The sequence below is a fragment of the Lithobates pipiens genome, unplaced genomic scaffold (assembly GCF_037356315.1).
Source record: "Lithobates pipiens isolate NorthernLeopardFrog02 unplaced genomic scaffold, aLitPip1_a1.2 Scaffold_3, whole genome shotgun sequence".
In the NCBI taxonomy this organism is placed as follows: Eukaryota; Metazoa; Chordata; class Amphibia; order Anura; family Ranidae; genus Lithobates; species Lithobates pipiens.
The window spans coordinates 250665850-250692476 of NW_027507790.1; the positions used below are offsets into that span (position 1 = coordinate 250665850).

Below are 26627 nucleotides of genomic sequence, written 5' to 3' on the forward strand. Positions count from 1 at the left end.
AATAAAATAAGGACGAGGAGGGGGGAGGATGGGAAGGGAAGGAAAAGAAAAAAGTAAAGGTCAGGAATCCAAAGTAGGAGTAATTTCCCTCGGCCTGAGCCCCCAATTATCCAGTTCTAGAAACTATGGGGCCTTGAGGTACGTAATCCAGGGGGACCACACCCTGTCAAATCTGGCCTCTCTGTCTTTAAGGATGCTGGTCAATTTTTCATTGACCATGATCCAAGAAATTTTATTCTTTACCAGTGCAAGACTGACCACTGGAGTTTTCCATGCTCGTGCTATTGTAATTTTAGCTGCTGAAAAAATAAAGAAGATGAGAGTTCGGAGATGTCCAGGGGTCTAGTCCAGCAGGTCTGCAAACAGCGCGGTCTTAGGATTTTTAGGTAGATTTTGTCCTGTCACTAAACAGACCAGGGTGAATATTCTGATCCAAAAGCGCTGGACCTTGGGACAGGACCACCAGACATGTAACATAGTACCCTCTGAAGCAAAGGGGTGAAGTGCCGGGGGTACATTTTCGCCAGCCTCGCCGGAACGTAGGTACCACCCGGACAGCACCTTGTAATTTCCCTCCACCAGGGAAGTATTGAGTATTCCCTTGTGCACCATGGTCGACCATTGCCCCCAATCCTCCTCCTCTATAGTCCTCTATAGTCTCACCTAGATCTGAATCCCATGTGGTCCGGTATGAAGGCTTGGTCTGTTGATTGTTGAAGAGGGCATAGATCCCTCCAAGATCCCTCCCTGTGACTCAGGTCTGCATAAGCATTTATTTTCAAACAAGGTCCTAGTGGTTGTGTCTATCAGATCGGTAGCTTGGGATTTTATGAAGTGAGTAATTTGATGTAGACGGAAAGATTCCATCTGGGACACCTGTAACGTCTCCCGGAAGTAAGCCTGTTGTCTGATCCCTTTGTGATCTATGAAGTGTGCTATCCTGTAAAGACCTTTGTTAACCCACCACATAAATTGTTGGGGATTTTGTTCAGGAGGAAAGTGTGGGTTATTGAGTATAGGGGCCACTTCTAAATTTTGTGTAGATTGTCTTTAAATTGAAATCTGGTTGTTATACTTTTTTATTGCAGTTATGTGGACACGGCAAACACTCTGGAACAAGAGGCCAAAATAAGTATGAGACGCTTTGACGTCTGTGATAACATTGATCTGGAGACCATTTTAATGGAATATGAGAGCTATTATTTTGTTAAATTCCAGAAGTACCCAAAGATTACTAAGAAGTCATCTGATGATGGTATGTTGTAGAAATGCATTTTAAAGGGTACTTTGTATTTAGATTTGTATACCTTTGTGTGTTATCCTCACTGACATCTGTTTCCAGGAATGATAGGCAGCGCAAAATATTATATAGCAGTTGTCCTCTGTCCTGCAACACGAGCAGAAAGTATTTGTGTTAAAACTGAATTTCAGGAATTCAGACGCTATGTAAAAATTGAAGGCGCACTATGGGGGTTATTTACTAAAGGCAAATCAACTTTGCACTACAAGTACACTTGAAAGTGCACTTGGAAGTGCAGTCGATGTAGATCCGAGGGGGACATGCAAGGAAAATATAAAGAAAAGCATTTTAGCTTGCACGTGATTGGATGCTAAAATCAGCAGAGCTTCCCCTCATTTCAGATCTACCCCTTAGATTTACAGCGACTGCACTTCCGGGTGCACTTGCAGTGCAAAGTGGATTTGCCTTTAGTAAATAACCCGCCATGAGTTAAGTTGAGGGAGCTGCATGACATCTCCTGGGCTTATCTGTTATTTATATCTGGCGGGTTTATTACTCTGCTGGGAATTACAGGAGACTGTGAAGGCACACAGAGCAGCTATGCTCACCCCTCCCCTCTACTACCCATTCTGAGAAGCCTTTACAGTTTGTTCACATAACACAAAGGCTTCTGTGATTGAGCAGGAGGAGGGGAGAGGTGGGCATAGCAGCTACAGCGACTCTCTTGTTCAAGATGCAGTGCTCAGAAGGTCCAGCATCGCTCTCTCAGAAACACAACAGAATTGGCTGTCTTCCGGGAGTACTATAAAGCTGTCAGATATAAATAAAGGAGCTAAGCCCAGGGAGTGCAATGCACCTCGATGGACTTAATTCATAGTGTGCCTTTTTTTTTTAAACAAAAGAGCTGGAATTTAGCTTTAACGCTAGGTGTAGCTTATCAAATGTAATTTAAAAAAATTGGTACAGTGCACAAAGTGAACAGGTTAATACTACTAACAAGCAAAGTATTTACTTGCCTAATACTGAGATGTAGCTATATGCCGTTTTCATTTTAGTTAGAATCTGGAATGCTGAATCAGCCCCTTCTTATATATCTTAGATACTCCCAACAGCAAGATCTCCCTGACATGTTTCCTAGCTCTGTTCCTGCAAAACTAGAAGTTCCTGTCTACTTTTGCATCTACTAACCCCTCCTGTTGTATTGTTCATATAAAAAAATGATAAACTTTTACAGTTAAAGAGGATCTCCAATTAAAAAAATAAGTCAACAGCTACAAATACTGTAGCTGCTGTCTTTTAATAAAAGGACACTTACCTGCCCCTGGATCCAGCGCTGTCCTCACCTGGGCTAGTTCTTCACTAACCTTCGGGGTTCCTGTCGCTGGCATCCTAACTGTGGGAAGCTGGCTATGCTGCTTTCGGCTTCACAGCCAGCTGTCCACTGCGCATGCGCAAGCCTCTCTGTGTTTGTGAATGATCCTGCAGTTTTCTGGGGCCTGTGTTGTGTCCCAGAAGACTGCAGGGAAGGAGGAGATCTTCCACTCAGATCACCTAGGCGATCCGAGAGGAAGTGGGAGCAGGTACCTGTCATAACTAGGTTCCCTGCTACCCCTAAATATGACATGCCAAATGTAGCAGAAGAGGGGGGAGGGGGGGATGAAACCGGAACTTCCACTTTTGGATGAAGTTCCGCTTTAAGCCTGCACATTTCTGGTGCAGATTCAGAGCTCTTCAAACAGCAGGGAGTGTGAGATTTTCTGGTTGGAGAGCTTTAGCTGTGACTTAGCAGGAACAGAAACACCACAGTCAACAGTAGGCCTTTTCTGCAGCCACCCAAACCTTGGATTACAATAATGCACTAGGGCAGTGGTGGTCAACTTAAAAAAATAAAAAAATAGAGGGCTTTGAGTGCTGCCCCTGACATTTCCTGAAGACAACACAAAAGCAGCCTGTTTTCATGCATTAAGGTGCATTGCATGGGGTTAGGCAGCCTAGTCAAAGTAAATAGGCTGTAACGCAACTCGACACTCAAAATTCCATTACTGCTGCATTTCTTCCAATGCACTGCAATGTATACTGAAGAGAGAGAGTTCTCATTGGTGTTAGTAGCCACAATAAAACCCCCAGCATTGGTTTGGTTTGCGTAACTGCAGTAATAACCCCTATCTTTGGTGTTAGTGAATGCAATAATAACCCCCAACATTGGTGTCAGTGGATGCAATAATAACCCCCAGCTTTGGTGTCCACGAATGCAATAATTACCCCCAGAATTGGTGTCCATGAATGCAATAATTACCCCTAGCATTGGTGTCCATGAGTGCAATAATAACCCCCAGCATTGGTGTCCATGAATGCAATAATAACCCCCAGCATTTGTTCATGAATGCAATAATTATCCCCAGCATTGGCGTCCATGAATGCAATAATAACCCCCAGCATTTGTCCATGAATGCAATAATAAACCCCAGCATTTGTCCATGAATGCAATAATAACCCCCAGCATTTGTCCATGAATGCAATAATAACCCCCAGCATTTGTCCATTAATGCAATAATTACCCCCAGAATTGGTGTCCATGAATGCAATAATTACCCCCAGCATTGGTGTCCATGAGTGCAATAATAACCCCCAGCATTGGTGTCCATGAGTGCAATAATAACCCCCAGCATTGGTGTCCATGAGTGCAATAATAACCCCCAGCATTGGTGTCCATGAGTGCAATAATAACCCCCAGCATTGGTGTCCATGAATGCAATAATAACCCCCAGCATTTGTTCATGAATGCAATAATTACCCCCAGTATTGGTGTCCATGAATGCAATAATAACCCCCAGCATTTGTCCATGAATGCAATAATAACCCCCAGCATTTGTCCATTAATTCAATAATTACCCCCAGTATTGGTGTCCATGAATGTTATAATAACCCCCAGCTTTGGTGTCAGTGAATGCAATTATAACCCCCAACATTAATGTTAGTGGCTGCAATAGTAATTCTTAGCACTTTTGTCATTAGATGCAAAAATAGCCCCAAGCATTAATGTAATTGACTGTAATAATATCTTCCAGCATTGGTATCAGTGCATGCAATAATAACCCTCAGCATTGGGGTCAGTGGATGCAATAATAACCCCTAGCATTGGTCTCAGTAACCTCCATAAAATCCCCAAGAATTTGTGTCAGTGGCTGCAATAATAACCACTAACATTGGTCGAGGTGACAGAATGACAGTGCTTTTAGTCTCGCCCAGGTGCTCAGTAGCAGTGCTATTAAACATTCTCTTCCCAGCCAAAGACTTTGACAGGCTGCAGGCAATGTGGCTAGATGTTGCACTTGTTCCTCCCAGTCACACAAAAAAAATGCCAGGAGGGATGCACAGCAGCTAGACGGCCCAGTGTGATATGTTTTACCATGCAAAAATACTGTATATCTCGCACTAATATCAGTTTAATGAAATGTTTGTATGCAGGCATAATGTTTCTCTGTTTATTTTATTTTTTATTTTTTGCATATACAGACAGTAAACTTTGCTCAAAGCCACGGAGTGGAGGAAAGCTGAGAAGGTAACTGTAGCACTCTTGTATATCCTTAGAACTGTATTATAGAACAGTTTTGAAATAGGTTGGCGAACAGCTCTGCGCACAGCGGTTCCTCCTGCTGATCCTTACATCACTACTGCGTCCTGATCCGCAAAGCACAGATGGGTGCCAGGAAATAGACAATCCCGATCAGCTCTGAGCCTGAGCCAGCACCTCCCATCCCCTTCACAGCCCAGAGCTCCAGTGAATGCTGGAGGGGCAGAGCAGAGGGGAGAACTGAGCGATCAGCTGTGTTTGATCACTCAGTTCTCAGTGTAGAGTTGTCGGGGGACAGATGCAGCATTGGATCAATGCTGCATCCACCTAGGTGAGTATAAATGTCTGTTTTTTTGTAAAGTCCATACCTTGCTTTTATTATTATATATTACAACTCCATTCATTTACAAATATATTGTATATTCACATCAGTCCCTGCTTTCAGGTAGCCTACAATCTAAGGTTATACATACATTCATACATTAATGGCCTACCCTTAAGCAGGCTACCCCCCCCTTCAGTCTATTATGAATGCTGCTGCTAGACTAATACACCTCACTAATTGATCCGTGACTGCTGCCCCTCTCTGCCAATCCCTTCACTGGCTCCCCCTTCCCCACCATGTAAAATTCAAAATGCTAACCATAACATACAAGGCCATTCACAACATTGCCCCCATCTACATCACCAACCTCATCTGCAGATATCACCCAAATTGTCCCCTCCGCTCCTTCCAGGACCTCCTGCTTTCTAGCTTCCTTGTTACCTCCTCCCATGCTCGCCTTCAAGACTTCTCCAGAGCCTCTCCCATCCTCTGGAACTCCCTGCCCCAGTCTGTCCGATCAGCCCCTACCCTGTGCACCTTTAGGAGATCCCTGAAAACTCATTTATTCAGGGAAGCCTATCCCACACCCACCTAACAACGGTCCCCGAGCCACCCCCATCAAATCATTCTCTGCATCTATTACCTTTTGTACCACCCCCTCCCTTAGAATGTAAGCTCTATGAGCAGGGCCCTCCTGTACCTTTTGTATTGTACTGTAATTGTGTTGCCCCCCCCCCCCCATATATTGTAAAGCGCTGCGTAAACTGTTGGCGCTATATAAATCGTGTATAATAATAATAATAATACATACACCTACTAGGGCCAATTATGCAGGAGCCAATTAACCTACCAAAAAAACAGAGTACCCAGAGGAAACCCACACAGGAACATGCAAACTCCTTGCAGGTAGTGCCGTGGTTGGGATTTGATGGCCCTAGTGCTGCTAAGTGAAAGTACTAACCACTTAGCTACTGTGCCCTGACTTTGGGGGACATTTGGTGGGTATTGAAACTGCCCAGTAAGTGCTCCTTTAAAGCATCTGACTGTATGAGCATTGGACAGAGGTCAGAGTGATCATTTCCTGAGAGTATCACACAACTCCAAATCATTCAAAAGCAAAGTAAACATTTTTGCCCCAACTTTTGAATTGACAAACTTGATTCATTCATTTTTTTTGTACTGAAAATGATCCCTTATAAAAGCAATTCCATGAACAATGATCATAGAATATCAAACATGATCACAAACTATCACATGATTATTTTTTAATTCCGGTGATCGACTTCAGTGATCGACTTCAGTGCATCCAGCCTGCCCATTGATAGAATCTCTCAGTTTGGTTCGATCCATCTATGTCTGGCTTGAGAGGGCTCTGCTCATAAGAGCTTACAGTCTAATAGAGTGGGGCAAGTGGTACAAAAGGTAATAACTGTGGGCGATGAGCTGATGGAAAAATTTAAATTTTAGTTGTTAGTTGGAGGCGGGAAAAGCTTCCCGACCCTTACCATGTGATCAGCTGTCAGCCAATGACAGCTGATCACATGATGTAAACAAAAGCTCGGTAATCATTTTTTTTTTTTCTCCTCACGCTGACAGTTTGAAGAAAAAAAAAAGCAAATCACCGGCTTATGTTCAAGGGACTTCGGTCCCGAAGAGGAAGGGGGCACATCTGCCTCCTCTGTGCACATCAGAACCCCCTGACAGTGCCACCTGCCAGTTCCCACAGTGCCCATTGGTGCCCCCTATCAATGCCCACAAGTGCCACCTATCAATGCCCACCAGTGGTGCCAATCAGTGCTACCGATCAGTGCCCATTATTGCCACTCATCAGTGCCCATCACTGCCACCTGTCGGTGCCCATCAGTGCCGCTTCATCAGCGCACATCAATGAAGGAGAAAAATTACCTGTTTGCAAAATTTTATAACAAAATATAAAAAAATATACTTTTTTTTTTATACTAATTTTGGTGTTTTTACATTTTTTGTAAACAAAAAATAAAAACTGCAGAGGTGATCAAATACCACCAAAAGAAAGCTCTATTTGTGGGGAAGAAAATAATAAAATTTTCATGTGGGTACAGTGTCGTATGACCACGCAATTGTCATTCAAATTGAAAGTACCAAAAGCTGAAAATTGGTCTGGACAGGAGGGGGGTTTAAGTGTCCAGTAAGCAAGTGGTTAACGACTTGTTCTGCTACCAATCTGTTACTGGACAGTGAAAGAGAAGCAGAAGACTGATGACTTCATTTCTATGTCACTTCACTCTCTCCTCCTATAAGCATGCTCCTTGAGCAGCTTCTAGCTTTCCCAGTCTGAGCTATGCTGTACAGGGGATTCAGATACTAACTTTGCTTACATATATAAAAATATATATTAAATCATATATTAATGAATACAGAACTTTATATCAGTGTCTTTATGTCTGCCAGAAGTTCAGTTTTAAACCATTGTGAACTACATTTTTCACATAGAGAATTTCAGGAGCAAAGTACTTTGGACCATTTATGTAGTAGGCTCTGTGTTCATATTATACATTTGAATTGACAGGTGTATTTACATTGTATTCATTTATCCCATAGAACAGCCAGTAACATTTCTCAGGGTCTTCCAAGGATCACCAACCATAACATTGTACAACGCCCGGTATCCCGGACCAATCCCAGAACGGCAGACAGACCCCCCAAAGGAGAGAATTCCAGACAGGTGAGAAGATGAGTACACCAGTTTTCATTTTGGCATAAAGAGGACCGATTGCATTCGATATTAACATTTAGTATTGGTACAATTCACCAAAGAATCCTTTGGGGGGAGCCGTCCCGCCAGGAGAAGACAGCGATTATTGCTAGCGGCTAGCGATAATTGCAGGTAAAACCCGGCATGCTGGTTGTACCCAAGCTGATCAATCGATCAACTTGGTACATTCAGCCTGCCCATACACAGTTTGAATCTTGGCCTAAGTCTCTGATAGGATTCGCTGGGAGGGTAGAGGGGTAAGGATGCAAATACACTTTCAGTTGTATAAGCTGGGCTCTACTGAATCACCAACCTACAGAAAGTCCTCTGGCAAAGGTACAATGCTGGATCAGACCCCATACCGTGACTGCATGGGGGGGAAATTGTCAGAAGGTGGAAAAGTGTTCGACCACCTGAAAGCTAGGCCAGCTGTTTTCATGGAAGGAGCTCACTGAGAAAAGTAGACAGCATACACTATATGGCCAAAAGTTTGTGGACACCCGACAATTACACCGGCATGTGAGCATGTTGGACATCCCAATCCAAACTGTGGACATTAATATAGAGATGTCTTACCGCAAATATTCCCTCCCCTGGCAGCTATAACAGCCTCTATTCTCTGGGAAACCTTTGTATTGTGTCTGTGGTAGGACTCGTTCACACTGAGTCTACGTTCACATCTATGCTGATGCGCTTGATGCGTTTTTCAGGCGCATTTTGCAGTGCATTTTGCGTTTTTAAACCCTTGTTTTTTATGCGTATTTACATGCACATTTCCTGCATTTTGCATTTTACATTTTTTTTTAACACACTGTATATAGCTGGTTGCTAAGGAGAGGGCCTGGGCCGCCGTGTCCTTAACAACCAATGCGTCCTCAGCTGTGACAGCTAAATGTAAAAAAAAAAACAAATATGGCGTAGGGTCTCCCCCCAGGTCTATACCAGGCCCCTTGGGTCTAGTATGGATTCGGAGGGGACCTACAACCAAAATGTAAAAAAAAAAAATGGTGTGGGGTCCCTTCCAAAATCCATACCAGACACTTTTCCGAGCATGCCGCCTGGCCGGTCAGGAAAAGGAGGGGACGAGCAAGCCCCCCCCCCCCAAAGCACCTTACCCCCATACAAGGGCCTATTCCTGACAACCCTGGCCTATTGGTTGTCGGGTCTGCAGACGGGGGGCTTATCGGACCCTCCCCCCCACATGTGAGCGGGTATTGGGTACAACCCTACCCATTCATTCACCAAAAAAGCAGTGAAATGTAAAAAAAAAAAAAAAAAAACATTTATTGACAAGTTCTTTTTTTAAATAGAATAGCTCCGAGCTGTCTTCTCCTGCTGCCACCTCTCCTGGTGCTGTCTTCTCCCGCCGATGTCTCTCCCGCCACTGTCTTCTCCCCAAGCCATCTTCTCCTAGAGCGGTCTTCTTCCTCATTGCCGGTCATCCGCTAAAAAGGCACTCCTCTTCTGTGGCTTTCTTCCTCCATTGTGTTGTCGCCCGCTGTGTGGCATGTGTTATATAGCCATAGGGTGTGGCTATCTGATGACATCACCTAGACGTCACAGGGGTCAGGCTCTACGGGCGATGTCATCGGATGGCCACGCCCCATGGCTATATAAGGATTGCCACACAGCGGTGACAGCACAATGGAGGAAGACAGCCCCAGAAGAAGAGCAGCTTTTTTTTTTTTTTTCGGGTAACCGACGGTGAGGGAGAAGACAGCTCAGGAGAAGACAGCACCGGGAAGAGACGGCGGCGGGAGAAGAAGGCGGTGGGAGAGAAAACAGCAGGAGAATACTGCAGCGGGAGAACGCGGCTCGGAGAGACAAACGGCGGGAGAAGACAGCTCAGAGCTATTTTATTAATAAAGGACTCAAAAATGTATTTTTTTTACATTTCACTGCTTTTTAGATGAATGGGTAGGGGTACGATGTACCCATTCACATGGTGGGGGGGGATCTGGGGGCACCCTTCCTAAAGGGGGCCTCCAGACTCCGGAAAAAACCCTGCCCGCAGACCCTGACAACCCTGGCCGTTGGTTATTGGGAAGTGGCCCTTGTCCCCATCAAAATGGGTGCAAGGTGCTTTGGGGGGAGGGGGACTGATTTAAAGTGCAGGGAATCGCCGTCAGAAAAAAAAGATATCTGAATGATGCCTGCAGTTGCACCCATCATCTTTCAGATATCTCCACTGAAAGGCCAGGATGTCATAAGTTCAGCGGTATGGAAGTAGTTAAAAAGTGGCAAATCCTTTACTTTTTACTGCCACCAAATATTATGGTGCAGCAGTACCAGAATGCAAACGGAAGAGGTTCTATACTATACCTTCTATTTCACAGAGCGGTCCGAACATCCTCTTCTCGTGCTTCCTGTTGGCTCTCCTGGCTCCTTCCCTCCAACGAATGCCTCCATAAAAAGCCACTTCCTATGGGGTCACTCATGCGGGCTCTCTTCCGAGCCTCGCTGTCTGCATCTATTGACACAGACAGCAGGACTACACCCCGCCCCCTCGTCATTGGCTTTAATTGACAGCAGTAGGAGCCAATGGCTTCCTCTGCCTCAGCTAAGTCTGTGAGACCGGGAAGTGAAAGGCTTTTCTCCAATCCCTTTAAGCAGAGCGGACCTTACATAAAATGCAGGCCACAGCAAAGGAGGAACACTATAAAGTATATCGGAAAGCAGATAGCAGTATATAACTGCACATAATACAAAATAACTATTACCATAAATAGACAACATACTGTATACAGTGGGGGCAAAAAAAGTATTTAGTCAGCCACTAATTTTGCAAGTTCTCCCACTTAAAAAGATTAGAGAGGCCGGCAATTGTCATCATAGGTATACCTCAACTATGAGAGACAAAATGTGGAAACAAATCCAGACAATCACATTCTCTGATTTGGAAAGAATTTATTTGCAAATTATGGTGGAAAATAAGTATTTTTTCAATATGAAAAGTTCATCTGAATACTTTGTTATATATCCTGTGTTGGCAGTGACAGAGGTCAAACATCTTCTGTAAGTCTTCACAATGTTGTCACACACCGTTGCTGGTATGTTGGCCTCCATGTCCTCCATGCAGATCTCCTCTAGAGCAGTGATGTTTTGAGGCTGTCGCTGGGCAACATGGACTTTCAACTCCCTCCATAGCTTTTCTATGCGGTTGAGATCTGAAGACTGGCTAGACCACTCCAGGACCTTGAAATGCTTCTTACAAAGCCACTCCTTCGTTGCCCGGGCGGTGTGTTTGGGATCATTGTCATGCTGAAAGACCCAGCCACGCTTCATCTTCAATGCCCTTGTTGATGGGAGGAGGTTTGCACTCAAAATCTCATGATACATGGCCCCATTAATTCTTTCATGTTTACGGATCAGTCGTCCTGTTCCCTTTGCAGAGAAACAGCCCCAAAGCATGATGTTGTCACCCCCATGCTTCACAGTAGGTATGGTGTTCTTTGGTTGCAACTCAGCATTCTCTCTCTCTTCCAAACAGGACGAGTTGTGTTTCTACCAAACAGTTCTACTTTGGTTTCATCTGACCATATGACATTCTCCCAATAGTCTTCTGGATCATCCAAATGCTCTTTAGCAAACCTCAGACGGGCCCGGATATGTACTGGCTTAAGCAGGGGGACACGTCTGGCACTGCAGGATCTGAGTCCCTGGCGGCGTAGTGTGTTACTGATAGTAGCCTTTGTTACGTTGGTCCCAGCTCTCTGCAGGTCATTCACTAGGCCCCCCTGTGTGGTTCTGGGATTTTTGCTCACCGTTCTTGTTATCATTTTGACCCCACGGGGTGAGATCTTGCATGGAGCCCCAGATCAAGGGAGAGATCAAGTGGGAGAACTTGCATAATTGGTGGCTGACTAAATACTTTTTTGCCCCACTGTATATAGATCCAATATAAATTAGTATTTGACACTCAGAGCGAATGAGTTACCAGAACAAAAAAATAACAGCAGAAGTGTATTGTAACAGTCTGAAATAGGAATACTACCTATGAGCATTATCAATAGATCTTTTCTCCATAAGAATTGTATTCTAGGTTTAGAATATATAGTGGCAACATTTTATTTTTTTCATTTTTGGATTGAGTATAGGAGGGTTTATACCCCTGTCTGTTATTTTTGCCATCTGTGTCCCATTGTGGGGGATTTCCCTTCCCTTCCTGTCCCATAGCCAAAATAGGATTTGAGTGGAAATCCCTCCAAAGTGTATTTTGATTTTGTGCTGCCCTAGGCAAAACTAAAGCCCCCCCCCATCTAAATGTGTCCCACCCCTTCCTGTTTAAAATTCTCCCCGTCATCTGTAAACTCCATCCATTCTTCTTTAGGCTCCACCCTCTTTCTATTAGAGCTTCACCTCTTGGGGGGGGCTAAGATAGAGGGGAGCGAGAGGGAGGGGGAAAAGAGATGTGGGGAGAGAGAGAGAGGGGTGAGAGAGAGATGAGATGAGAGAGAGTGGGGAAGAGGTGGAGTGGGGGGGTGAAAGAGAGGGGGGAAGAGGTAATGTGAGGGGGGAGTGAGAAAGAGAAGGGGAAGAGGTTTTGTGAGAGGAGGTGAGAGAGACAGGGGGGTGAGAGAGAGGGTGGAAGAGGTGGAGTGAGGTGGGGTGAGAGAGAGGGGAGAAGAGGTAATGCGAGGGGGGAATGAGAAAGAGAAGGGGAAGAGGTTTTGTGAGAGGAGGTGAGAGAGACAGGGGGGTGAGAGAGATGGGGGAAGAGGTGGAGTGGGGGGGTGAGACAGAGGGGGGAAGAGGTAATGCGAGGGGGGAGTGGGAGAGAGAGAGGGGGTGAGAGAGAGGGGGGAAGAGGTAATGCCAGGGGGGAGTGGGAGAGAGAGGGGAGAGAGAGGGGAGAGAGAGGGGAGAGAGAGGGGAGAGAGAGGGGAGTGAGAGAGAGGGGGTGAGAGAGAGGGGGGAAGAGGTTTTGTGAGAGGGGGTGAGGGAGAGGAGGGAAGAGGTGATGTGAGAGAGAGGACGGACTCCCCTATCCCCTCATACTACACCGGGAGGTTCTCCCACCTCTCAAAAAAACTACACCAGACTCTCACCTTCCCGCAGTCCGCTGGCTGCTTTTTATCAGCTGCGTGTAGCGAGGCTACCGAGGCACGATCACAGCCCAGAATCGGAGGCTACAGCCACCACTGTCTCCTACTTCCGCTTTGCTCCCCTGTTACTGAACGGTCAGTCCACGGCCCCCCCTGGTGTCACCCCTCTGACCGGTTGCTGTCCACACCCCCGTAGTGACACCACTTCTCATAGTTTCCCTTCTGGCAGGAGGCGACGTCCCCCCCCCCCCCCCCCCAAAAAAAAAGATGCTGCCTAAGGCATTTTACTTTTACTTTTGGTGATAACAGAACAAATAGAGAGGGTGAATCTCAGACAGCAATAAAAACCTGACAGACGTTTCAATAGTTCTAAAAGTTTTGCCTTAATTACAGTTTAAATGCATGCCATGTATGTTACCATTTGCTAATTTATCATTCATAGTGTTTGCTATGATGATGATGAGATAAAATAAGGAATCCAGGTGCAATAACCCCAGTAGCTTTGTGAGTTGGACTTTAATACTTTGCTGCCTTTAGCACATACTCACGTTATGATAATTCTACATTTTACAGGAAAATGGCAGCCACAGCTCAGCGGAAGTGGAGATCGCACTAAATGTTTCTGCCATCAACAGGAACAGCGGAGGCGACGCTTTACACAAGAGGGTCAGTGTCATTCTACAAGAGGAGCTCCGGGAAAAACAACACATCAACTCTATTTTCATTTGATTTTAGTTACAATTGCTGGGGTTGGTTCAGACCAGAATGCAGTGTAGAAAACTCATGTTCCGTGTGCATTTCTCACACTGCGTTTAAAGCACACTGCAGTTGCAATCCACAGCGAGTGACAATATTAAAGTGGAGTTCCACCCAAAAGTGGAACTTCTGCTTTAAGCACTCCTCGCCCCCTGACATGCCACATTTGGCATGTAATTTTTTTTTGGGGGGGGGGGGTGTACCCTTTTTTTTCGTATGACTTCCTGTCTCACTTCCTGCTTCCTATCTTCGGCCACTTAGGCGACTCCTCTCACCCTAGGCGGCCCCTCCCTGCCAGCAATCTTCTGGGACTCAGGTCCCAGAAGATTGGCTGGCCAATAACAGAGCGCAGCATGACTCACGCATGCGCAGTGCGTGCCCGGTCATGAAGCCGTAAGCTGTCATGGCCGGGTGCCCACAGTTACCATGATGGCGCCAAGGAGAGGAGGGGGAGAGGAGCTAACCTCCAGGCGGCCACATCACTGGACCGTGGGGCAGGTGAGTGTCAGTTTTATTAAAAGTCAGCAGCTGTGCTTTTTGTAGCTGCTGACTTTTAATAAACGAAGAAAACGGGTGGAACGCCGCTTTAAGGTAATGGCCTCCCAAACGTAGGTCATAAATGCAGTGCAGAAGTACCAGGCAATGCGGTTGCAGTGAGTTTCCAAAAAGTAGTGCCATGCACTAATTTTGGTGCAGTGAGATTTCAGCTCATTCAGAGTGAATGGGCTGAAATTGCACCGCACACAACTGGAAGCGAATCACACCGGAATACACAGCGTGTTCCCGTGCGATTACAAGTGTAAATTGCGCTTACTTTTATACTTTTAACCACAATTTTAATGGAAAAAATTATAATATTTTTTTAATGAGTTTTGCTAATTTTTCAAAGTGATTTTTTTTTTAAAACTGTGTGCCACTAATTGTTTGCGGTAGAAGAGCTATATCTTACATAGAATGCTGGCGTTTTATCATGCTGAGTGTTCGGGGGCCTTGCTATTGGTTGTTAAGAACTGTCACATTGGTGAGATCATGTGACCCACCCCCCCCCACCCCCCATCAGGAAGGTGTTCTGTATTACAAGAATGCAGAGAAGGGTTCTGATACAGTAGAGAGGCAGCAAGTAAGCACAGATGAATGAGTTTACCTTTCTGAAGGGGGTCAGGCACTGTCTTTCTGCCCCTAAATGAACAAAGTAGCAATGTCTCCCTAAAGAGGTTGTAAACCCTTACATATACCCAGTGAAGTGACTATATCGTCAGGTGATACACAGAGATAAACAAATCCTCCTACATAAGTTGTACTTGTTTATCTGTTGCTCTCTCTTTTTCTACAGATGTTCAAAGTCCAGAATTTATAAAGCGTGTCTGAGCTTTTAGAAAGCTGGGGGTGGAGAGCTGAAGCTACACTCTACAGAGATCAATGAGGAGAGCTCTGAGAGCTGATTGGAGGGAAGGGACACACTGTCCTTCACACAGCACACACAAATAGAGCTGAGGCTGTCAATAACATGCTGTGTGCTGGAGCTCCCTCCACTGTCACCATTTTTTCTCTTGGGGTCAGGAAAACTCATCAGACATGACTCGTGCTGAAAGCAGAGGAAGGAGGCAGCAGACAGAAATGACACTAAGGCCTCATACACACGGACGTTATAAAAAATGGCCTGTTAAGTTAATTACAACGTCTGGAAAAAAATCAGCGTTAAACACATGATTTTATTAGCGTTTTGCTCTGGCGTTAATGTGCGTTTAACGCTGTTTGTAAGCGTGTAAATATCACATCACATTATAAACATTTTTACAGCTCAAAAACGTTGGTATAGCGTTAATGCGCGTTAGTGTCAAAACTGCTCTAACGTTGGAGCTTATAAACGGCCATGCCTGTTACAGCTCAAAAACGCCATGGTGTGTATGAGCCCATTGAATAACATGGAGTTGCCTTCTTAAGCAGCAAAAAAAGCTCAAAAAAGCCGATGTAAAAACCTCGGTGTGTATGAGGCCTTAGTTCTCTGGATAGAGACAAGCACACACTTTGTTCATACTTTATGTCTGAGGTTTACAACCACTTTAGGCCAGTCATTGTGCCATTCACTCACCATTTACTATTCTATTTCTCACTTCCAATGCAATAGGGACAAATTATTGATTTCCGAGGCATGATACAAGACGCAATTAAAGGGGCATCAAATGAAATTGCTATGAACAGTTTGAACTACAATCCGGACCCTTCGGTGAGTTTTAACAATTTGTAGACGCTTATATTACCTAATCCTAATAGGAGCGCTGCTTGTCACTTTAACCACTTGCCTACGCCCTTGTACACACGGTCGGAGAATCCGTCGGAATGTGTCCTATCGGACCGTGTCGTCGGATAATCCGACTGTGTGTGGTATGCATCGGACTGATTCAGTCGGAATATCCGTCGGACCCAATTTTCCAACATGTTGGAAATATTTCCCGACCAACTGGTCCGATCAGACATACTCCGATCATGTGTAGAGAATTTTGATCGGACCAAGTGCCACGCATGCTCAGATCAAATTCCTACATCAAAGCTATTGGCTACTAGCCTGAATGTAGTCCCATCGTAACGAAATTACGTCATCACGTTCTGAAAGATCGGATTTTTCGCCAACTTTGTCCGACCGTGTGTATGCAACAGTTTCGGACAAGATCCGACGGACAAAATCCGACAGGCAAAATCCGACGGATTTGGTTGTGGAAATCTCCGACCGTGTGTACAGGGGCTTCCAGGCCAATTCTGACATTCCTCTCCTACATGTAACAGTCATCATTTTTTTGTTAGAAAATTACATAGAACCCCCCAAACATTTATAAATGTTTTTTTTTTTTTTTAGCAAAGACCCTAGAGAATAAAATGGTGGTCGTTGCAACTTTCTATCTCGCACGGTATTTGCGCAGCAATTTTTCAAACACGTTTTTGTTTTTTTTAGAAAAGAAACAGTTTCATGCTATAAAAAAAAAAAAAACAGAACAGTAAAGTTAGCCCAATCTTTTTGCATAATGTGAAAGATGATGTTACGCCGACTAAATAGATACCTAACATGTCACGCTTCAAAATTGCATGCGCTCGTTGATAGGCGGCAAACTGCATACTTAAAAATCCCCATAGGCGACGTTTTAAATGTTTTACTGGTTACATGTTTTGGGTTACAGAGGAGGTCTAGCACTGGAATTATTGCTCTCGCCCTAACGTTCGCTGCGATACCTCACATGTGTGGTTTGAACACTGGTTACATATGTGGGCGTGACTTCGCGTGCAAGCTCACGGGGACAGGGGCACTTTACTTTTTTCTTTTTTTTTTTTTGGGTACAGTGACATTGTACCCAAACAAAACTTATTTCCATTTTTTTCCCCACAAATACAGCTTTCTTTTGGTGGTATTTGATCACCTCTGTGTTTTTTTGGGGGTTTTTTTGCGCTATAAACAAAAAAAGACCGACAATTAGGGAAAATAAACAATATTTTAAACTTTTTGCTATAATAAATATCCCAAAAAAGAATTGTAAAAGAACAAATTTTTTTTCATCAGTTTATGCCAATGTGTATTCTTCTACATATTTTTGGTGAGAAAAAATCACAATAAGCGTATGTTGATTGGTTTATGCAAAAGTTATAGTGTCTACAACATAGGGGATCGATTTATGGCATATCGATTATGATCACTAGGAATAGCAGATCTGTCTCTCCTCCCCTGACAGAATGGGGATCTGTCTGTTTACATTGACAGGTGCCCATTCTGTCTCTCTCAGGAGCGATCGCGGGTGGCTGGCGGACATCACGGCCGCGGGCAACACGCATCGACTCCGACGTCATGCCGCGGGCACCCCCTAAAGCTCTTAAAGCGGCCGATGTAGAATGAATGCGATTCGCCCAGAATAGCCAACCTGACGCAGTATAACTGCGGTGGCTGGTCCTATGCCCTGTACACACGGTTGGCAATTCCGACGCAAAAGGTCCGATCGGATTATATTGTCGGAAAATCCAATCGTGTGTGGGCTCTATCGGACTTTTTGCAGAAAAAAATTGAGAGCAGGACTTCAATTTTTCCGACAACAAAATCCGATCGGACTTTTTCCAATCGTTTGTAGAGAATTCCGATCGGACAAATTGCCACGCATGCTTAGATCAAATTACAAGACCAAAGCTATTGGCTACTAACCTCAACGTAGTCCCTTCGCAACGAAGGAACGTCATCACGTTCCGAACGATCGGATTTTCCGACAACTTTGTTCGACAAAATCCGTTGGAAAAAATCAGACGGATTTTGTTGTCGGAATGTCCGACCGTGTGTACGGGGGCTTACAGTGGATAAAGTGGACCTTCGGTAATTTTTTCAACTTTCCATCTATTAAATCTTTTGCCCTTGTTTTAAACTGATTGTATACCCAAATTTGACATTTTTACCTACAGGTAAGCCTATAATAAGGTTTACCTGTAGGTAAAATTAATATCTCCTAAACCTGTACGGTTTAGGAGATATTTCCTTTACATGCAGCTGCTGATGTCAGCGGCGCATGCTCTCTGAATGCCTGGCAGATGCTGCCGGGAAGAAAACTCCAACGAGCATGTGCGGGAGTGACGTCATCGCGCCTCCAGTCACTCACAGCGCCGGAGCCGCGAACCGGAAGACACACAGAGGGCAAAATGTCAGCTCCCTTGGCGTGGACCAGGCTCTGATATGGGGGCTATGTTCTGAGGTATTTCATAATGAGCTGGTAATATGCTGTATACTAGCTCATTATGCCTTTGCATTGCAGGGGGTTTTTTTTGTTTTTATTTAATGTTTAACTTTGGATAGACTTTTTTTCTGCCAGTAAATACCTTATACAGCCCACTTCCTGTTTCTTATGACATCATGCACAGCTCTGTCTCTCACTCTCCTGAGAGTTTGCCAGGAAGGGAAGGGGGGTGAGTCATAAGAGGGCCAATGAGAGCCGCAGAGCTGGAGGCGTGTCTCTGTGTAAATCCAGGAAGTGAACAGGCAGCAACTTCAGTTGCCCACAGTTAAAATGGTAGCAGCCAGACTCAGTGGAGGGGGATTTCTGCAGAATATTTGGCAAGTACAGAATTGCAGTATATATAAAATAATATGCAAAGTGGTTGGAGGGAAGCTTCAGAATGGCAAAGATGTTTATATTACACATTTTGTGAGCGGTCTGCAGTTCCTCTTTAACGTGAACTTGTACTTTGCTTATACAGAGCAAATAAACAGGTTCAGTTTTAAGCCAGTTCCCTAGACACCCCCTTACACACATCAAACTTATTTGTCCTTCTCTTGCCTGCTGCTTTATTCAGCCACCAGGAGTTAGGCTCCTTTCACACTGGGGCGTAGCGGGTGCTGGTGGTTATATTTAGCCGCGCTTTACCGTCATTTTAGCGGGGCTATGCGGCTGCTGGGGGGGGGGCTGGGGGCGGTTTTAACCCCCGCTAGCACCCGAAAAAGGGTTAAAAGCCAGGGGGCTTTCACACTGGAGAGACAGCAGCGGCTGTTTCAGGGCGCTTTGCAGGCGCTATTTTTAGCGATGTAGTGCCTGCAAAGCGCCCCAGTGTGAAAGGGACCTTAAGAGCGGCAGTCCTGTGTAAACTGCAAGTCATGAAATGGAGCTTAGACAAGACTGAGGACTAGCTCCCTGCCCCCACATGATGGCGCTGGTATCTGAGCGGCTAACTAGCAAGCCCCAACGCTATCATGTGGGAGGAATGGGTCCCATACTTTCCCATGCTAGAAGTACCAGGTATTGCCCTTCATTCCTGGAAGCGAAAAGGGCAAGTATAGTTAGATTGAACTGGTTTCTCAGGTTTGCTTTAACAGCTTGCCGACTGCCTCGCGCAGAGTGGCTCTCCTGTGCTGGATCACATACCTAGCACTTCCAGGTAAGGGGCGCGTGTGTGCGACCGGCGTGCCGGCTGTGCTGCGATTAGTCACAGCACAAGCCGGACAGCAGGTACCAGCCAATGATTGACCGCCAGCACCTGCTGGTCAGTGAAGAGGATGACAGGACAGATCTCTGTGAATGTAAACAATGCAGAGCTCTGCCCTGTCCGTGGGGATGTGTCAATTTTTTTGTTTTTTTTTACTGCAAAGCAGAGAATAAAAATTGGCACATCCCTTAGTAAAAACAGCACACAGCGAGTGCACTAAGCACACTTTTAACCCTTTGATTACCCTAGATGTTAACCCCTTCCCAGCCAGTGTCATTAGTACAGTGACAGTGCATATTTTTAGCACTGGTCACTGGTTCCCACAAAGTGTCAGTTAGTGTTAGATTGACCGCCATACTATCACAGACCCACTATAAGTCGCTGATTGCCACCATTACTAGTATAAATAAAAATAAAAAAGTTAGAACATTGGAACTTTTGTGCAAACCAATCAATATACGCTTAGTGGGATGTAGCAGAATACATATTGGCCTAAATTTTTGACGAAACTTGATTTAAAAAAAAAAATTTTTTTATTATATTATTGATTATTCTTTAAATTTTCTGTCTTTTTTTCATTTATAGTGTAAAAAAAAAAAAAAATCCAATGATGATCAAATACTACCAAAAGAAAGCTCTATTTGTGGGAAAAAAAATGATATAAATGTAATTTGTGTACAGCATTGCATGACCGAGCAAAAAATGGCCTGGTCATGGGGGGTAAATCTTCCAAAAGTCAAGTGGTTAATTTGGAACCAGCATCAAATATAGTGGATGAAAAGCATAGCAACAAATGATGACGAAACAGATGATATTTTTCTCTATTAGCTAATAAAAAAAGCCAAAGTTTAAAAATGCTGTACAAAAACACTCAAAAACACCCATATGAATGCCTAAAAAAACTGTAAAACTCTCAAAGACGCAACATTCTGGTGAGAATACGGCCTTCAAAGTATTTTTTCCCCTTTATAGAGATCAGAATACTTCCCATAACAATGCCTTTATCTGCTTTTCTGCCCAATGGAATGGCACCATCTTTGTTTAGGCATCATTCATGATGATCACCTTCTATTTACTGGACTGAGGTGCCGGTATTCCATCAGATTAGGGGACCCATCAGATTCGGTTATCGGAACTGACGTTTTGTGACGGCCATCTTGGTACACCCCGCGCTCGTCCGCAGTAAGCCTGCAGTTAAAAGGCGTCAAGCGGACATCTTTTTACACCCACCAGAGTCTTGCCTTTCACACTTATTTTTACCAGTAAACTGAGCGTATATTGTGAAATACAGTATTTAGAAATCCGTCTGACTGTTTTAATGTTGAATTGCAAAAGCAGCGGCAAGGCTGCTGATCTCACAGGTTTTCTGATCTGACAGAACATCGCTGCTATTTAAAATTCAACATCAAAAACAGTCTGACGCATTTCAAAATACTATATTTCACGATATCAGCTGAGTTTACCGGTAAAAATAAGTGTGAAATGCAAGACTCCGGCGGGTGTAAAAAGATGCCTGCTTGCCGCCCTCTGACTGTAGACTTACTGCAGCCGAGTGCGGGGTGTACCAAGATGGCCGCGACTGGTCACCTAATCTGATGGAACACAGGCTCAGAGATGACACATCCATGTAAATCCCATTGACTGCTCACTTTCTGTCTCTGTTCACAAATGTTTGTCATGAATCACCCCCTGCTTCATCCTCTGACGTTGTACCTTGTTAGAGTTATACTATTCCTGTATCTGGTGACATGTCATTGATTTATTCATACTGGCATGTAATGAACTTATTATTTATTGGTATATAATTACATGAGTTAATCCTTTTTTCCTTTGTTTCTCCCCAGGAACGATTACTCAAACCGGTCAGTGCATTTATTGGGGCCAGCAGTGAGATGAGGGAGCTGGCAGCGGTGATCAGCAGGGTGAGGTTATATGTTATATCACAGATCTATCCTCAGGAATTACCTCGGTCTGCGCTCAGATTTCAGTCGGCACATGAGCTTTACGATCTCTCCAGAGTGTAAAACGAATCAACGCTACTCTGATTGTGGGAATCTGGGCTGTTTGTCTTGGATTCATTAACGAGATCCGACTTTAAATATTAGTAAAGGGGTAGAAAAATGAAGCAACTTCAAATGAATTTAAATTCCTTTCCATAATTGTTTTTTTTATTCACTTTCAATGTGACTTTTACTTGCTGGAGAATGTGACTATACCAGGAAGAGTCAAGTAATTAGCACATCCCCTTCCCTCCTTGCACTCCCATATCCATCTCCTCCTCTAGGAGTGTCTATCTCAGTGATGGCGAACCTGGGCACCCCAGATGTTTTGAAACTACATTTCCCATGATGCTCTGGCACATTACAGTGTAGTGGAGCATCATGGAAAATGTAGTTCCAAAACATCTGGGGTGCCCAGGTTCGCCATCACTGGTCTATCTAGTCCCTGTGCAGTCCCTGCAACTTGGTCTTTCCCCCCACCTCATTACATAACCTTCTATGTGGCTGCCAAGGTGGAGTGAAGGGGAATACTATAGATAAGTGGTGCAGTATATTAAAGTTTTGGTTTTAGCTGCATTTTTAATACCACAACATGGGAAGCATACTTTGAGGTGTATAACTTTTTTTTTTTAAGTGCGTATGCCTATGGGAAATACCGACCTTACTGTTTATGCCGGCTTGATGAAACAAACTGAAGTTTATGCAACCTGGATACAATCCATAATTGGTAATTGGAGTATTTGTCTTTCTATAGGATATTTATTTACAGAACCCAAACGTAAGGTGGGATGATATTATTGGACTCGATGCGGCAAAGCGACTTGTGAAGGAGGCCGTGGTCTACCCAATACGAGTAAGTCAGGTGACATCACAATGTTGCTTTATGATGAAGCATGTTCATTTCTGTAATTACAGCCATTTTTTGTGGGGAAAAAAAGCTAGTTCTGAGAGTTTTTCTTTATTTTTGAAAATAAAATTCAACTTTCTACACATTTCACAGCACATTTTTAACTTTTAATGCTGACTGCTATCTTTCAGTTCTGACATCACTGGTCCTGATAAGGAATATCTGGCTTTCCAGGAGTTATTCAGTATATCTATAGCCAACATTTATTGATTTTTTTATGCACAAAGCCATGCTCGTGTTTCTCAACATTCTAATTACAGTAAAACTTTAAAATAATTTTCTGCTCTCAGGGAATCTCAGCTAAAGCCAATTCATCAGGTTCCGAATGCCATTCACATTAGTTGTAAAAGAGAAGAATGCTCCCCTTGCAGGCTGCTAAAAAAGATCATTGGTGTCATGTTGCTGACTCTGCCAAGTGGAATTGGCCCTGGAACTATGCGGGCACCATCAGATAGGAGGTCAGTCACTCACAGGTCACGAAATCTCTAGAAGCCTCCCTATAGGAACCCAAGGATTCCAAGGAACTCTGTTTTGAGCATGGCTGCTGTAGAGTGTGAAGGTTTTAAAGGATAAGTTCGCCTTCGGGAACATTGCTACATGTTCTACCAGTTTTTACAGTGGAACATGTAACATGTTCCCCCTCCTGCAGCGGCTCAGTGATCCAAGCCCTTGGGGTGTCAGCAGTATGGGGAGCAGTTCCCTGTACCAGCTGTCTCTTTTTGAAAAGAGCACGGCTGTGCAGGGCTCCTCCCCCACACAGCCGCGTCATTCAGTTCTGTGAATGAATCGACTACCGACAGCCTTTGCGGATGTCGGCTTGTAGTTGTCAGTGAACTACCATGGCGCTGTTAAGCACTCTGGTAGTTCATGGATTCTTTCTGTCAGTGGGAAACTGCCTGCGCGTACAATGTACAAAGTACAGGGCAGACACTGACAGTCTGCAGCAGGCCTGCATTGCATCAGGGTTATGCAGATCGCTAGTGCAAAGCTTTCCAGGCTCACACAAAAAAGAAAAACAATAGTAAATGCAAATGTTTTTACCTGCAACAAAAATGTGCATTTATTTTTTTTAAAGGTGAACTTATCCTTTAAAACCCCTCAAAAAATGTATTATTTGGAGCCACCAGAGCTTTTGCCATGATTTACAAGTATGCTCAGCATATTGGACATTATGGCACGCCTATCTTCTAGAGGTGTGAGTTCTGCTCCACAAACCCTCTGAACTTCCTCACCACCCGTATGAGTGCTGCCAGCATTGCTGCAGAGGTGGAAGGGGTGGGGGGGTCAGCCTGTCAGTGCTCAGACCATACGCCGCACACTGCATCAAATTGGTCCGCATGGCTGTCGTCCCAGAAGGAAGCCTCTTCTAAAGATGATGCACAAGAAAGCCCGCAAATAGTTTGCTGAAGACAAGCAGACTAAGGACATGGATTACTGGAACCATGTCCTGTGGTCTGATGAGACCAAGATAAACCTATTTGGTTCAGATGGTGTCAGGCGTGTGTGGCGGCAACCAGGTGAGGAGTACAAAGACAAGTGTGTCTTGCCTACAGTCAAGCATGGTGGTGGGAGTGTCATGGTCTGGGGCTGCATGAGTGCTGCCGGCACTGGGGAGCTACAGTTCATTGAGGGAACCATGAATGCCAACATGTACTGTGACATACTGAAGCAGAGCATGATCCCCTTCCTTCGGAGACTGGGCCGCAGGGCAGTATTCCAACATAAGGACCCCAAACACACCTCCACATCTTTGCTAAAGAAGCTGAGGATAAAGATGATGGACTGGCCAAGCATGTTTCCAGACCTAAACCCTATTGATCATCTGTGGGGCATCCTCTATTGGAAGGTGGAGGAGCACAAGGTCTCTAACATCCACCAGCTCTGTGATGTCATCATGGAGGAGTGGAAGAGGACTCCAGTGGCAGCCTGTGAAGCTCTGGTGAGCTCCATGCCCAAAAGGGTTAAGGCAGTGCTGGAAAATAATGGTGGCCACACAAAATATTGACACTTTGGGCACAATTTGGACAGTTTCACTTAGGGGTGTACTCACTTTTGTTGCCAGTGGTTTAGACATTAATGGCTGTGTGTTGAGTTATTTTGAGGGGACAGCAAATTTACACTGATATACAAGCTGTACACCCACTACTTTACATTGTAGCAAAGTGTCATTTCTTTAGTGTTGTCACATGAAAAGATAGAATAAAATATTTACAAAAATGTGAGGGGTGTACTTACTTTTGTGACATACTGTACATTACAGTTTAATTCAGAATGAATAGGAGAGCCCTGTTTATGGAGCTTACAATAAAGGGAGGGGGAGGTGATACAAAAGGTAATGGCTGCAGGGGATGATCCGATGGAGGAGATTCAAGTACAGCTTTTTAGGTAAGGCAGAAGTGCTAACCCCAAAGCTACCGTGCTGCCCATTTGCTGCACTGGCCTGAAGTGATAGATGCAGGAGGGGGGAGAGACTTCAATAGGTTTAGACAGGGTCACTGTCACCAATGTGGTGTAACAAACATCTAGTCCAACCTTTTCAACACAGAGAGACCCTTGAAATATCTTTCCAGTCTCCAGGAACCCCTGCTAAAAATGACTAAATCTACAACTCATGATATATTAGTGTGATGGTCGGTGGAAAAATTGCTCCTTACACTTGTGGTCATTGGGAAGAATTACCACCTTACAGATAGCGAAAAAGATCAATGGTGTCAGTGGGAACTTCTCTGAGAGGCAGAAATTGCTCAGGGAACCCCTAGCAACCTCCCGAAGAATCCTAGGATTCCGTGGAACCCTGGTTTAGAAACCCTGCTCTAGTCTCTAGCAAAAAGTAGGGGCTAATGAAATTAAGAGCTCCCATTTTACCACAAAAATCACCTCGGGCTGGAGCTCAGGAGGCTAGCCTGGAAGGATCCCACCACAGGAGGCAGTTGGAGGCTGTTTAAGCCGGAGTAAGGTGAGACAGTGAGTAGATCAGCAGGGTGCAGGGACAGACAATGAGGAGAGACTGCCAGCTGTAGCAGTGCTTTCTTGAAGACAGCGTTGTGCCAAGTCTTCATCTACCCTTGCTCCATGTGTGTGTCAGTCAGGAAAACTGGGAACAAGAAGACAGCCAGGTGGGGGCTGGTGGCAGCCAGGTGGGCTAGCATTTTCTGCAAACAGTAGAACTGGGATCAGTGGCGACAGGGAAGCAAATGGAGATGATATAGACCGTTTTGCAACATATGTGCTATTTCTCAAGGGACCGAGAGTTCCTGCCTGTAATGGGCTGTCGCTGAACTGACAAGAAGCATGTCAGTTCCCTCAGAAGTGAACCAGCAGAAGCTGTGCAAAAGAGCAACAAAGTTTGTGCAGGTGGAAGGCTGAAGAGGAGACTGTAAATGGGGAGGAAGTGTCCCTGAAGTTAAAGTTGTTGTCACACTGGGAATCCCATGATCCCATACCCCATCCAAGTTATCGTCCCCTAATAAGACAACAAAAACAAGCCAAAGACTGATTTCTGTGTCTGGCTGTAAGAGGGAAATGCTGAGTGACTGGCTGTGCAGCACTGGGAAACCCTGATTTCAGCAACTCTTATGAGGGTATTGCTACAAATGCATGGCATATAACACAGCAGGAGGGCTGGATCATAGGCGTGCATGCATTACTTTACAAACCTTTTTAACTGACAAGTTGCTGTGTATGTTCTTCATCTGTATATGTAGTTGCATGGCTGGAGTTTCCCTTTCACTGTTTCCTATTTATTAATTTAATAAGTAATGTATTTATATTCATTATTTTTCTTTGCAGTACCCGCAGCTATTTACTGGAATCTTGTCCCCTTGGAAGGGGCTTCTGCTGTATGGGCCTCCAGGTAAATATATAGGATACATTACATTTAAAGATTTGGTGCATTTCAAAGAGATTTTGCAGTTACAAGTGGAGTATTGGGCTGAGCCTTCACAGTGTGTGAAATGAGTGCATAGTGGGCCCCATCCCCCGTGGAGCCTGTATGCACCGCACACATTATGGATATGCCAGTGAATATTATTATACAGGATTTATAAAGTGCCAGCAATATGTCCAGTGCTTTACAATCTAGAGCAGTGGTCATTGGGGATGAG

General features: G+C 44.6%; 1 protein-coding gene across 1 annotated transcript in view; it reads left to right on the forward strand.

The window, feature by feature from the left end:
• The window catches only part of KATNAL2 (katanin catalytic subunit A1 like 2), a 75102-nt gene that overhangs the window by 26437 nt on the left and 22038 nt on the right, over positions 1-26627 (forward strand). Inside the window, exons 3-10 of the mRNA XM_077463027.1 lie at positions 1089-1255; positions 4757-4802; positions 7720-7843; positions 13492-13584; positions 15803-15901; positions 21462-21539; positions 22372-22470; positions 26314-26377. Coding sequence (XP_077319153.1) covers positions 1089-1255; positions 4757-4802; positions 7720-7843; positions 13492-13584; positions 15803-15901; positions 21462-21539; positions 22372-22470; positions 26314-26377 — 770 coding nt within the window. The remainder of the gene's footprint in view (positions 1-1088; positions 1256-4756; positions 4803-7719; positions 7844-13491; positions 13585-15802; positions 15902-21461; positions 21540-22371; positions 22471-26313; positions 26378-26627) is intronic.